Here is a 15,249-nt window from a genome sequence, read left to right as displayed (position 1 = left end):
ATAAAATATCACTAATCAGTCATATGTATGTACATTTGTCCCGTGATGTCCCTAATTTACTTAAATATTTAAACTAATCAAAGAGTATTAATAATAATTCTGTATTATTTTTAATCAACGTGGAAAAGTTGTACTTTCTAAAACCACTTTTATTCATATAATATTAATTTGAACGACATCAATTCCTGCGAAGTGAAACTTTATATAAACCGACCGCGAGCTTTTGTCGGAACTTTCTTCGAAAAATATTTTCGTTCGCCGCCCAAAAACTTCCGAGAACAAAGTGGCGGTTTAAATTATTAAAAAATATATATACTTTTATAGCTTTTATCGTCGGGAGCGTCTCGATTGTGGAATATTATTTTTGCGACACTTCAAAGGCCAGAAGTGTGCGGGGAAATGTGAAAACGGAGCCGTGAGTGATTAATGGGCGAATTATTATGTGCGTAATGATAAAACCGAGGAAAGCCTTTTCGCAAACGATTAATTCCGAAGGTAAATCGTCATGCCATTTGATATTATTTAAGCTCTCCTGATAATAATAATTTTGAATTTACATTTCGCTTTGAAACCGAACGCGTACAACGGACGGCGAACGTCGAAAGAACATCCAAAACATTTTCAACAATAAATTTCCACACGATATACAATTTCAAAACAGCAAAAAAAAAAAAACAATCGCCCGAATTCTAAAATATTTTTATCTCCAATATAAAGAGGGGTATTTAATATCAAACGCTGACCGCCACAATTGATACATTCGATATTTTTTCCATTCATGTTTCCAAGCAAAAATTCGTTTTGTTATATGTATGTACATAGCTAGTGTTGATTTCAATGGGTGGTTTCGGAAAGGAATTGATACGCGAATTAAAACAAAGTTATGTGTTATATATAAATACGCACGCATATAATAAAAAGTGCGCGTATTACACGCTCACCAATCCAGCCCGTTCAAAATGATGAATGAATGTGTGTGTGTGTGTATGTGTCACCCGTCACTCGACCTGACGTCACACATGCCTGTCGTCGCTCGGCCTGACGTCACATGACGCTCCTCAACCCTCCCCCCTCCTTCCCCGAGTACCAAGCTCCACTTCCCCTCTACCACGCTTCCCCAAGTCTCCTCGATTACTTGACTCTGATTGACAGTGTCCACGGTCTGGCACATACCCACATACATCACGTCCGTTTTTATATATATTATTACTAGTGTTGTGCCGGTTGATTTCAATGGGTGGTTTCTAAAATGAATTGAAGCACGAATAAAAATAAAGTTATATGTAGTATAATGTATAATGTAAGGTAATTTATAGGCGCACGTAATATTAATCGTAATAAAAGTAGCACTTAGCAATCCAACCCGTTCGAAATGACGAATGAATGTGTGTGTGTGTGTGCCCTATGGATTTCGCCTCCCCCCTCCGCGTTCTGACTCCTCCAGTGGCCTCTTAATTACTCGGTTGTGATTGGTTCCCTAAACTGGTTGACCGTCCAAAACATACAAACATATTTATATGTTTATATATATCTATGTTTATTTATTCTAAACAGACATTTGTGGCATAACAGGAATTCCTAAAGCGCCACAATGGTCAAAAAATACAACACAAAAAAAAACAAAATAACAATTAAACATAAATTAATACACAACGTAAATAATATACTAATCAATTATACATAAAAAAAATACATTTGAACATAAACATAAATACAACCATACTTAAACATAAAAAATAGCATTTAATAATAACAGATAAAGTAAAAATATAAAATAAAAAATATAGCATAAGGAATGCCTTGCACCTACATACAGCCAGTTCCAATAAATATGTAAGAAACAACTACAAATACAAAAAATCCCTGTAAGGCCCAAATGGAAGAGAGTTAATCAAAATTTCACTCATAAATCACAATCAATCATGAAAACAATGATGAGCGCAGACTACCAGATAAATGGGTTAGAGTAATTTCCGACAATTTACGCTCACTAAGGTGGAAAATATCACATTCAGTCTCGGCAGCAACGATTTCATTAAGAAGTCGAATAGCTCTTGGCAAAGGAGTCATTCGAAAAAGAACTGTGCGGGCAGGAGGTACAGCCATCAAATGATGATGTCTACCACGCACATTTATAAATATATATGTGTATATACATATGTTTATATGTATTTTTCTTTCTCTTTTTTATTTTATAAGACATTCCCTTCTTTGTTGTTTTTTTATAATTTGTAATTATTATTATTATTAGTTGTTTGTGTATATGTTTTTTTTGTTATGTCTAATTTCTTTGGTTATTATTTTGTTTCTTTTATTTTCTGTAATATTTTTGACCATTGTGGCACATTAGGAATTCCTGTAATGCTACAATGGTCCAAACTTTAAATAAATAAATAAATATTTAGCGACAGTCGGTTTTTATATATATTATTGAAATTTTAATTTTATTTCAGGTATCTTGGGTTCGTCACAGAGACATTCACCTGTTGACTGTGGGTCGTTACACATACACGAGTGATCAGAGATTTGAAGCACTTCACAGTCCTCATTCTGAAGATTGGGCTTTGCGCATTAGACCTGCCCAAAAGAAGGACTCTGGGGCTTACGAGTGTCAAGTGAGCACCACACCACCGATCGGACACCACGTGTATTTGAGTGTAGTCGGTGAGTACTTTCAAACCTTTAATCAAATTTTCTATTGAAATTTAACCTTTGTAATGATACGATCGGTGTTTGAGACACATTTTTGAACGCAAATAAGCAATCGTGTGGTTAATATAACACGCACAAGTGAAGTTATCGTTCGTATGTCAGTGGTGTTGACTTTCGTGTCAGATTTGTTGGCTGATTTCGGGTCGAGCCGAAAATTTATATTCGTGTCAAGTATTATAACTCTCAAATAAAATTGTTTGAGCTGAATAAAATTTGAAATCAATCATATTTGATGGCTGAAAATGCGTCATTAAGTTTTGAGTGCGTATGTCATATACATATGTACATATGTGGTTGGGTTACTAATCTATTAGTTGCTTTGGCTCAATGTAATATGTAAATTCTTAATTTGTTAACCGATTATATTTACATTTATTCGAATTCAATCTATAAAAAATATAAACTATACAAGTATTCAAAAAGTTAGCGTTCATTTTATAAATCGAATATTTTATTGAAAAACAATTCAGTTAAATGAATGTTTTATACAAAAAAAGCCTCTACTTAACTGGTCTGTTATTATATGAAAAAGTCAATAAATGAAATATTTAATTATTAAATTCGGAGGACTAGATAATCGGTTAGTATTTATAATATTATAAATGTTTAGTTACATATATAGATTGGTCAGTATTTTATATCTAATGATCGGTAGAGCTACATAGTAGTTTGATTCGTAGTTTGACATTTTTAGTTCCATAATGAGTGATGAAATTATCTTTTGAATACCAAAACACGTGAGATATTTCTTTTTTTTTTTGAAAAAGTTTTGAGGAATCTAATTGGAATGTTTACTTATCAAATTTTTGAATAACTGATTAACTGTAATTAACAATTGACTAAAATCTTTGTTGCCGTATTTGGCATAGTCTCTATAACAGCATTTCCGAATCAAAATTTAAAAAAAAATATGGAAAACAGTTTAAATTTATAGTAATTCCCTTTAAAAATGTAAAATTTCAGGCTCGGAAATAAAATTATAATTAATTTCGTATACATTGATTATGAGTTTAAAATAAAATGTAAAGATTCTGATGTTTTTTTTATTATAATATACATATGTATTTACATTAAAAATGTACGCCATTGTGTTTTAAATCGATAAAATTTGCTATTGAAAATATAATGCGTAATAAAAGACAAAATTTTAAAATTCATTTTATAAATTTTCATCTGAAAAACGACTTTAAAACAAAGCTGATTTTATTCATATCCCGAAAGCGAAATACAATGTTCATGAATAATTTTCGATATTATTTAATATTAATTAACTCAAAATTCATATCGGTATAAGTGAGTTGAGTAATCCCTCAATTATATATCAGTCAGTATTGAGATGAGATTTTGAGTGTAATTAATATTATTTCGGCGACCCGTTCAAAGGTCGCGCGTTATTAGCGCTCAGACCGAAATTAATCGGGGTACGGCATTTAAGAGGATTTTCCGATATCGTTTTCGTACTTGTCAATTTTTCCGCAATTTTCATTGTCAATCTCGCGACCTTTGAGCCCTTTCAATGTGTCCAATCTGTCAAAGTGCTCTCTGGGCGTATCTTAATTAATTACGTCTCCGAAGTTCCGGAGGGAGAGAGCGAGACCCACCGTTGCCGACAACAGGTTCAATCGAGCCGAAAATTGTCAGTGAATCGAATATTCAAATTGACAGCATAATCAATGCGATTTTTTGTTGTCAAGAACCAGAAACGGAGATTTTGGGCGGACCCGAGCTATTTATCAACCTTGGATCGACAATCAACCTCACCTGCCTAGTGAGACATGCCCCAGAACCACCGCCTTCGATTACATGGTCCCACGGCGATCAGGTGAGTTTCAATCCATTATAAATAGCTTTATACAACTCTGACAACTTGAGCCATCATCGTTTGCAGCCATTCCGTAAAATAAATAGAGATGATGGATGAGTATCGCTCAGGACAAAAAATAATAGATATGTATTGGAGTGGCCATCATTCAGCAGTGAATGGTAAATAATTGCATATGTCGATGATGATGAATTCAAATACATATATCTATGTATGTATATGTTGAGATTTGACAGTTCTGAAGTTTTAACGAATGCTTTAGAATTAAAAGATGTGTTAATCTTAGCGTCATTACGAATAAAGATAATGAGTACCGTATAAAGATAGCTCTAAGAATGTGTTCAAGACAAAAATTTTACTTTCCAACTCCATTTACTAAACAATTGACGTTTTCATGAAAACCTAATTTCTCCATCTAACCTGGTATCAACTTATAATTAAACTGTAATTTCAGTTGTAATATATTTTGACCAGTTGGAATGTAATTCGCCATATGAATCAACTTATATAGGATACACGGAATATATTCCAATTAGTCAAAATATACTACAACTGGAAGATACACTTCAACCGTAACTTTCACATATAAGTTCCGGTTGAAGTGTATCTTCCAGTTGTAATATATTTTGATTAGTTAGAATACATTCCCTCTAACATACGTAAGTTGATTCTTTGATTTTATTCGTAATAACGTTAAGATTAACACATTATTAAATACTAAAGCATTCGTAAAAACTTCAGAGCTTGCCAAAACTCAACTGTTATATTACAACTAGCGCACACTGTTGAAAGTGTATTTGCGCTTGTAGAGATGTAATTTACTAGTTGAATTGTATTCGAATATTAATGGCCTAAAACGTCAGTTGGAATGTATTACAACTGAAAATACACTTGGACTGTAACATAAAAAAGCTCAAAAACATAATTGAAGTTATTAAAAATGTACATTTTATACATATGTATGTATGTACATACCTGTACATTATTTGTTACGAAAGATTATTTAAATTCAAAGATGTAAAGCAAATTGTTTTTAGGTTTACACAAAAATGATAAATATCCTCTGTCAACTAAGTTTTATTATTTTATAACAAAATATTTATCCATAGTGACTTTCTGACACATCTAGTCGTTTGAATTAATTTCTAAAAATCAGCTTACTGATTTTTATTTATTAATTTCTAAACTTAATATACACTTCGACTCTAGCATATGCATATTCTTACTATTTTTTTATCAGTAAAGAAGTTGTGTGTTCAAATCTGATAATGATTAAATTTATAGCTGTACAAGTAAATTTATCAATGTAAAATTATAATATGTTTTTTCTATTAAGCAACTGTTGAGACATTATTGTAGAAAAATAATAATAAAAATATGTAAAATTAAAAGTGATATTCATGTGTACATAAGCCTTCATAGTAGGTTTTGATTATAAATAATAGCATTAGTTTTATTTATAAGCAATAATTTCATAGTCTAAACGTTTCCACATAAATAAAACATAATTTGGCGAAAAGAGAGGCAATAATTTGTAAGGAATTTCATTTTTATTTTACGATGGTGAAAAATTTCGTCAAATTCTTCGACGTCCGCGCGCAAAATATTACGCCTTGATGTATAATTTATCGGTCGTACAAGAAACATGGCGAGCTTTTTACCGTTAAATTTTTCATAACCGTCCATTTCAATTTTCGCTTTGTCGGACTAATGGCGACGCTTGAAAATAAAAAAAAATACTGAAAAAAGCTTGGGGGAGGGAAAAAAAAACACGCCATTATATCCGCGTAATTTTCATCCTGGAGTAATCAGTCAAGAGTCGAGGACCCACTTTCAGAATTCGCAGCGCAAACGCTTCAAAGAAGAACACTTCGGTTAAAAAGCCAACTATTCAAAAGCCTTACCCCACCCACTTGCTCTCCCGTCGAGCATTCATTCATTTTTTCATCTGAAAAAAATACCCCGCCCGCCGAACAATTCCGGTCTTTCTTCCGGTACACAAAAAAGCAATCCTTTAACTCTTAAATCACTTAAAATTTACTGCGCTAATTTCGCTCCTTTATTGCCATTTTTTTTTTTTGCTTTCGGACGTTGGGGTATTATTGCATTTTTTTCCAGCGTTGCGAAGGCTTTTTTAATTGTCGATGGAGGGTTGTTCTGTCCGTATTGTCTTTAAGCCGTTTTAATCCCCTCGGGGTAACAAATCTGCAACAACTGAAACGGGTTTAGGTTTTATTTTTCACTGAAACAAATACAAAATACATTTGAAATATATTTGTTTAGAGCTTAAAAACATGTATTTGTACTAATTAAAAAAAAAACGCGACTCCGACTTCGATATTTTTCCTTAATCTGACTTCGACTCCAATTTTAAAAGGTCTTTGGCTTATTAAAACAGAGTCACGTATATATACATGGGCTGTATTTGTTGGGACAGTAACTTTGTTTGATATGATCAGTAAGAAGATGAAAAGTAAGTAATTTACCGTCAAATTTCATAAACCGGTAAACGGTAATTGATTTTTCCAACTACCAGTATACCGGTATTTTTTTTTTTTTCGTCAATTATATAACTATTGGTACATATGGTTACTTTTCCCAAAAACCTAAACCTATGTACGTAGATTGAATCGTAAATAATCAAAAATAAATCTCAGGTGAATAATGTCGTGTATGTAAATACATTTTAGTAAATTCGTTATAATAAATAAACTTTGTTTTTTTGTTTTTATTTAATGTTTGAACCATTTGCAAGTTTCGATCATAATTGAAACAAACGTCTGATCGCATTTATTGCGATTTGGTTGGTCTGCGCTGTCAGTAAATTCATCAATTTGAGATTGCCACAGAAAATAAATAAATCCAGACAACCTAATCCACAATACGCACGGTTTGCGTCATTTTTACTTACCTCTTATACAGTTCACATGGTTTTCGTGTAAGGGGTCATTTTTTATATCTCTTATCCGATCGTTTTCATACTTTGCAATATTGCTCATTTTGGTCATCAATATACGTCAATGTATCGTCTGCCATTACGTTGGAGATAAAATATCGTATACAACGCGTTTTAAAAACGGAGCCCGTAGACTCTCCTGACGTCTCTTTAACATCAACAAGCGTTTCCACTTGTCTTGTAACCTGTTCGCCTTGATATAGGCATATCAGATTTCAATTGCTTAAACGCCTATAATTCACTCTATATTTTATAAAATTTGTTCTATAGGTTCTCATTATCTCTCTTATTTAATGTAATGTTATGCAATAGTATTCCTGTATATGTATAAAGTTGAAACTTTTTTCCGGACAACAAATTGCTTTTCATTGTCAACATCGGTTTTTCGCACATTCAATGGATTGTCTTCATACTATACATATTATTACTAGACCTAGTATTTTGAATATGAGATAATCTTATGAAAGTTTAGCATATGTAGATATGTAGAGTGAATCCAGCCAAATGTCCCAATTGGAGGAGAGTCACGTAGAACTCTCGCGATATTGATCCTTCTCGAACCGATAGTACATTTACGATGTTTTGACACTTGCAGGTGATAAATTTCGACTCGGCTCGTGGTGGCATAAGCTTGGTGACCGAAAAGGGGGCAGCCAGTTCCAGCAGACTTCTGGTGCAACGGGCCAGAGCTTCCGATTCCGGAAGTTACACGTGTGCACCGTCGAATGCACCACCGGCGTACGTGCGAGTGCACATACTCAACGGTCAGTATACCTACATTTATATGTATAATCCAGTATTACTATTTTCATTCCCTGGAAAATAAAGTGTAAAATTGTCATATGTATATATTGTTGGACAATGACGTCAATGACCGATGGCAAAAATTTGTTTGGCATCGGTCATCGACTGACCACCATTGACGTAAGAATGCTTCATTGGTTTAATGCAGATTTCAAAATTGATGGTAATCATTATTGAAAATTACATTATATGACGAAATTACTACAAATTTAACGGTTATATAACTTGATTTAACTTTAGACGCATGTTTTTGCTTTATCTATGTACATAGTGACAATAAATGAAGTTTTGTGATCATGCGAAAATTTGAACTCAGAATTGATCACTGATCATGTTTTCATGATCTAGAAAAAAATGTGTGTCTGTGTATTTTGGGGATTTTTTGAACACCGTTAGTCCTATCGAACTAAACCTTATAGGATCGGTTACTGAAATTCTTATCAATACGACGTAATTTTTTTAAAATTTTTAAGTTTTTGAATTCAATTATCTCCCAAACCGCTAACTGAATCAGACAAATTTGCTTACATGTAATATAAATTATAAAGTTTATAACTTAATGTTTTTTGAATATTTTTACCTGAACCAGAAGTGGTATTTTAACTCTAGACAATTGAGGTTTTTCTCAGAAACCTATTGGTTTATTGAATTGAAATTTCATATCTAAAAGTTTACGCTTAATACCCAGTTATGTATAAAATTTACTAAGCATCCGTCAACCGGAAGTAGCAGTTTATTTCTCATAAGATGGCCAAACATATCGTAACGTGGGAACACGGGAGAAACTCATAGCATCATTGATTTTAAAGAAAAGTGGATAGAATACTCCAGGGGTAGTAAATTAAAAAGTTAAAACATTCTCATTATAATTTTTTCAACATTTTTAAAAAAGGCTTATAAAAATATTAAAACTTTATCATTAATCTAATACAGCTTTTTCTCTATATATGTACATATGTATTTATATATGTATGCTTATGAATGTAATCGACTAACCAGTAGGAATAAAATACACCATTGATTTGTGGCACACCTAATTTAATAAGTAACACCATTGATTTATAGCACACCTTAAATACTGACAAACCAAAGTTGTACCTCATTGTTTTAAAGAAGAGTATATAAATTCATTACTGGTAGAATTTAAGTTAGTCATCACCGTCGAGACTCCAAGAGTGGTAGTCATCACCATCGAGACTCCGAGAGAAGCAGTCAACACATCAGCAGCAGAACAAAGCTAAATAGTGAAGCAAAGTTGAAGTGAAACAGTTCTACGTATCTCATTTAAATTCTCCGTTCCATAATTAAATTCTACCAATAAGATAAACGTAACGCTATAAAAATAATAAAGAAATGTTGGTCAGTTAACCAAGTAGTTTAATAATTGTATGTATGTAAGCTTATTGTAAAAAACTAAATGTATGTAAGCTTATTGTAAATCATATTAACAATTAGATACAACATAACTTCTTATTGAATACTTATCTCGCAGATAAAACTCCGTGAAGAGATATACTTTTAGCCGTGAAATGTCAGATTTGACATATTTGGCCATAAATCAATATATATCGTGTATTACCCTACAAGAAGCTACACGCCAAATTTGAAATTTATATATATGTACATATGATAGTTAAAACTATAAATATTTATATATTAGAGATAACGAGAACCAATAGAGCAAATTTCATAAATTATAGAGTGAAATATAGGCGTTTAAACAATTAAAATCTTATATCGCCATATCAAGGCGAACAGGTTGGAAGATACGGGACGAACGCTTATTAAACGTCAGGGAGATTTACTTTCCGCGTGTTTAAAACGCGTTGTATACGATATTTCGTCTCCAACGTAATGGCAGACGATACATTAACGTGCATTGATGACCAAAATTAGCAATATGGCAAAGTATGAAAACGATCGGATAAGAGATAAAAATGACCACTGACACCATGTGAAACGTAAAGGAGGTATGTAAAAAAGAAAAATTATTTACTCTTTCAATGGAACGTGACAGTATAAATAATAGATTCATGAAAATTTATACTTGTTATAAAGAGGATCTTTTTCAGTAAAAGCGAAAGTGCCTTAAATTGTCTATCCTTTACAAACCTTGTACTTAATCTAAACTAAGGGCTCTCAAGTGTGGCCACTAGAAGATTTTCCTACGGTCATCAACCCTTGAAAATAGTGTAAAAGTGGGGGGGGGAGGGTTTCACATTAAAACCAATCACACAGAGACTGTTGAGTGCAAAATGTAAAAAAAAGCCTAACAATGAACAGCATACATGCGTCTTTCAGAACAATCCATAGTCTGAAAGCCAAGATTACTTTCGAGAATTTGAAAAGTGCCGATCTGAACGATCCCGATCGTACGTTCACATCTGAAATAATGCAGCATTATATATGTATATGTACGTATGTATGTATGCAAAGTCAATAGTACAACACTGTTGAATAAAATACGCGCCACATACAATTTATCAACGTCAAATCAGTCAACATGGCGGCAAACAGACAGCGAAAAAAAAAGTAGGCGCGCACTCGCCTAAAGGCGGATGTTTAGCTGATTTATATGCAGATGAATTGTTTGGCAAGCCGAGCGACTCGGCTCAAATACGACCTGAAGGATAGATATTTACATACATACAAATATACGCATGTATACATTCGTATACTCCGTCTTAGCGGGGTTAAAGTTAACCCACTTGCGTGTGCGAGGGTAGAACGCGGAAATTGTACGAATTGTTCAGCGAGTATGCGAATCCATTAGCGGCTTAGTACCTATCGCGTTCTTGGAACCCAAAGGTACTAACTTTATAAAATTTAATTTTTTTTTTGTTATTACATTTTATACCAGGAAGGCCTTACAGGTAAACCCGAATGCGCCTTCCTGGCCAATTACAAACAATACAGCATTTTTATTACACAAGTCACTGAATTACGAGACACTGAAAACTCGCAAATTAACGAGACATCTATGAATTGTACATAAATTTTATTGTACATTAACCATACTCAAATAGTGGTGACATAGTAGGTAGGGAGGTTTTTAGACAATTTTTAATCGGGAACCGTTTCAACAATGAAATCAGGGAAAATTGGCAAACTCTGATGGGAAACGATCGACTTGGAGTCGACTTGGACCAACAGCACTACAGATATACTCAGAAAAATTCTTTTCAATCGAGGTCAGCTCGTGGGATCGAACCCGGCGCCTCTCGGTGTTTGTCAGAAGCTTAACGACTGAGCTATGCTGCTGGCTAAAGCTTGCAATAGATCTGGAGTCAATAATTTTTCATAATTTGCTACATTTGATTTAAATTGTTGTATTCTTCTACTACGGGTTCGGTTAGGTTAGGTTGGGTTAGGTATAAATTTTCATATTTTGCTCCATTTGATTCCATTTATTGTATTCTTCTTCTATGGTTTCGGTTAGATTTGTCCGTTTTAAAATAAAAACCGTAGCTTTGCATAAATGTGCGGTATTTGTATGGGAGTCCTTTGATCCAGGGCTACAGTCCCTTTCAAAATCTGCTAAGGTTCTAAGTTATGGAACCATGATATACTATGTACATTAAATTTATTTAACCCAGCAGACTAGACTAGTGGTTAACATATAATGCTTTGAACAGAGTGGTCACGGTTCAAATTCCACTGGTTTCTGCTGGCCAGACCTTGGATTTGTGCTCCAGGTCGATCGTTTCCTATCAGAGTTTACCAATTTATCTGATTTTCATTGAAACGGTTCCAAAAAAGTTGAAACCTTACCCGTTGTATAAAATACTGCTTATTTACAAATCTGACCATTAATGTTTGTGTGATTGTGATTGATATGTATATAGGATCCGGATGTGAAGGATTCCAAGTGAAACGCAGATTAAGTCAGAACTATGTATTTATTAACACATGTCTTCGGGCCTGTTCTCTAACAAGTGACCATAACAGCACGCATCCGGTCTTTCCCATGCATACCACACACACTTTATCCCAGCTTGACCAACCATACCTACGGCTCGTTTAAAAATCAATTCTGCATTCGGTCATTCCTGACTGTCATTCTCCCTCGGATGACATTCTTCGTCTTTTATATTTTTACAGCATTTCATCTCACATTCTTTTAAATTTCATCTTCTACTCTTTACAATGTATCATCTTACATTCTTTTAAAACATTTCCTCTATCATCCTCAACAATGTTTCATCTCACATTCTTTTACATTTCATCTTCCACTCTATACAATGTATCATCTTACATTCTTTTAAAACATTTCCTCTATCATCCTCAACAATGTTTAATCTTCCATTCCATAAAATCATCTTATATTCTTCTAAACATGCTTTCAATTGTCACAATTACAATTTAAATCACAATTAAAATCATCATCACAATTACATTTCAATACACTTATACATCAATCATTTTACAATTTACACAACAATTACAATTATAACAAATTAGTCGTTACACATTTCACTACAAATCAATTTTTACATTTCAACATAATTCAATCTTCAATAAAGTTACACATCACAATTAAAGTTACACATAAATCATCACAATTACAATTTAAAATTATGTCAAGCAATACAAAACAGAAAGGTATCACAATTACAATTTAAAGTTATTACTAGAATTACATTTCAATACAGTTATCTTATATTCTTCTAAGCATGTAACCAAATTAAAACATTATTCAATGTACCAAGCACTTCCCAAAAATACTAGAATAAGCAATAAAACATTACACTTTTCAATCATCAAATTACAAGTAAGGCTTAACTAAAAACCCTCCAGGTATTTCACTTATTCTCTAATTCACAAACGCACACTTCACTTCTATCGGTACAACTTAAATACTATCCAATGCCCGTGGCGATTCTTCGTGACCGTTCGACGAATCCGCCGTCGCCACACAGATTTTCTGCTAGTAATTTACCATAAATGAAGTCAACACATATTGGTTCTGGCTCACTGATACATCCAGTAAGTCTTTTCTCAATCCACGGTCCTATTTTCTTTTCCATTGAATTAACATCAATCCGACTACGACCGAGCTTGAAAGTGAATACAGTGTCTTTTGGTGTTGAAATTTTGACTGGGTCCCTTAATCCTTCTTGTGATTTAGCCATATCTTTGTCTTTGTCTTTATGTTTCTCCTTTTCTTTATTCTCATCTTCAGAATTCTTCAAATGACTATAATCCTTAGATCCTTTTCCAAATTGATCATCGGGTGGTTCATCTGTATTTGAAAATGATATGTCTCCGTAATCCAAAAGTCTTTTTCTGTGCAAACCATCACTGTTCACACTTACATCAGCCATGTTCGCATCGTCCTCTTCATTATTGGAAACAATGAGTTCTCTTTGAGCAGACATCTCTCGTGAAGCCCGTTGCTGCAAAGGTCTTTTTCTGTGCAAACCATCACTGTTCACACTTACATCGGCCATGTTTACATCTCCATCAGCCATGTTCGCATCGTCCTCTTGTGTTGGAATACTGACTGGTTCTCTTATTTCTTCTTGTAATTTAGTCATATCTTTTTCACTCGTGTCCACACCGTCCTCTTGTGTTGGAATACTGACTGGTTCTCCTATTTCTTCTTGTGATTTAGTCATATCTGTTTCACCCGTGTCTAGTCGCACTGAAGAAGCGTCTAAAGTAGTTTGAGACGGCGATGCTGCAGGCTGTGTACCATTTGACATCTTTGGTGTTTCACCGGCCCCGCTTGAATCGGAGTCAATGGGCTCTGCTTGAGCAAGCATTTCTCGTTCTTCAAAGACGAGCTCTTCGTCATCCCACTGGAACTCTTCTATCAGCTTCTGCTTAAGGATAGTCCATGATATAATTATCCCTTCTGAATCCAGGAACATTCTCGCTGTTCCTACGCAATATACTCTCCCGTAGACCAGTTGCTGCAGGGGCGTCCAGTGGAAGAACTTCGCAAATTCTTCCATGTGCTCAATCCACTGGCTGATTGGCACACCGCCGATCCCCTTAAACCGTGGCGCGTAAGTCTCGAATTTGTCTCTGTCAAAATATGGCACTTCGTCTTCTTCTTCCTCTTCATCGTCGTCGTCATCATCTTCGTCTAAGTCCGCGAACCTCTGCATCTCCACGACAGTTAGCCGACGTACAACTGACGCTGACAATGGCGTTATCGTCTTGGATATCATCATCGTCGTGTGGCGTGTTCGCTGACGTGACGTCACCGACGTCACGGGCTTCCGCGTTCTCGTCATCGCGCGCGCGTCCTAACCTCAACTGTCAAAACTCCGCGTCGTCGTCTGACCGCTCCTGGCTGTCACTCGAAATGTCTTCAGGCATCCCGGACAAAGCCCCCAAATATAGGATCCGGATGTGAAGGATTCCAAGTGAAACGCAGATTAAGTCAGAACTATGTATTTATTAACACATGTCTTCGGGCCTGTTCTCTAACAAGTGACCATAACAACACGCATCCGGTCTTTCCCATGCATACCACACACACTTTATCCCAGCTTGACCAACCATACCTACGGCTCGTTTAAAAATCAATTCTACATGTATTTACTGAATTTCACTGAATTGTTTAAAAATGTTGCAAATTTACAAATTTGACCATAAATGCCTCTGTGGGTGTTAATTTATATGTATTTACTTTGTATAATACTTGTATCAAAATTTAAAATGTCTCTGGCCAGGGAGACGCTTTGAGGTTACCTGTTAGGCTTTCCTGGTATAGATTAAAAAAAAAAAAAAAAAAATTAAAAATGTAGCCAGCAGTATGGCTCAGTGGTTGCGTTTATGTTTAGCACAGAGGGGTTAACAGGTTTGATCCCGTGCTAATCTTCAATTCTGCTGGTCAGACTTGGATACTCGTGACTCCAAGTCGACCGTTTCCTATCAGAGTTTGCCAATTTCTTCATCAAATTGGCAAAAACCATCCTTTCCGCTATGTCACAAATATCTTAAT

The 15,249-nt window shown here is 34.4% G+C and overlaps 2 protein-coding genes across 2 annotated transcripts in view; one reads left to right on the top strand and one right to left on the bottom strand.

Moving 5' to 3' along the window:
- LOC143919224 (uncharacterized) overlaps positions 1-13,618 on the bottom strand; it is a 196,868-nt gene extending 183,250 nt beyond the window's left edge. Inside the window, exon 1 of the mRNA XM_077441436.1 lies at positions 13,101-13,618. Coding sequence (XP_077297562.1) covers positions 13,154-13,618 — 465 coding nt within the window. The 3' untranslated portion in view covers positions 13,101-13,153. The remainder of the gene's footprint in view (positions 1-13,100) is intronic.
- LOC143918630 (uncharacterized) overlaps positions 1-13,964 on the top strand; it is a 176,785-nt gene extending 162,821 nt beyond the window's left edge. Inside the window, exons 5-8 of the mRNA XM_077440572.1 lie at positions 2,454-2,664; positions 4,407-4,534; positions 8,086-8,258; positions 13,751-13,964. Of these exons, the coding sequence (XP_077296698.1) occupies positions 2,454-2,664; positions 4,407-4,534; positions 8,086-8,258; positions 13,751-13,964 (726 nt within the window). The remainder of the gene's footprint in view (positions 1-2,453; positions 2,665-4,406; positions 4,535-8,085; positions 8,259-13,750) is intronic.
- Positions 13,965-15,249: the final 1,285 nt, after the last annotated feature.

The sequence above is a fragment of the Arctopsyche grandis genome, chromosome 11, assembly GCF_051622035.1.
Source record: "Arctopsyche grandis isolate Sample6627 chromosome 11, ASM5162203v2, whole genome shotgun sequence".
Classification (NCBI taxonomy): domain Eukaryota; kingdom Metazoa; phylum Arthropoda; class Insecta; order Trichoptera; family Hydropsychidae; genus Arctopsyche; species Arctopsyche grandis.
The sequence above is the reverse complement of the archived record's forward strand: the minus strand, read 5'-3'. Positions and strand labels throughout refer to the sequence as shown.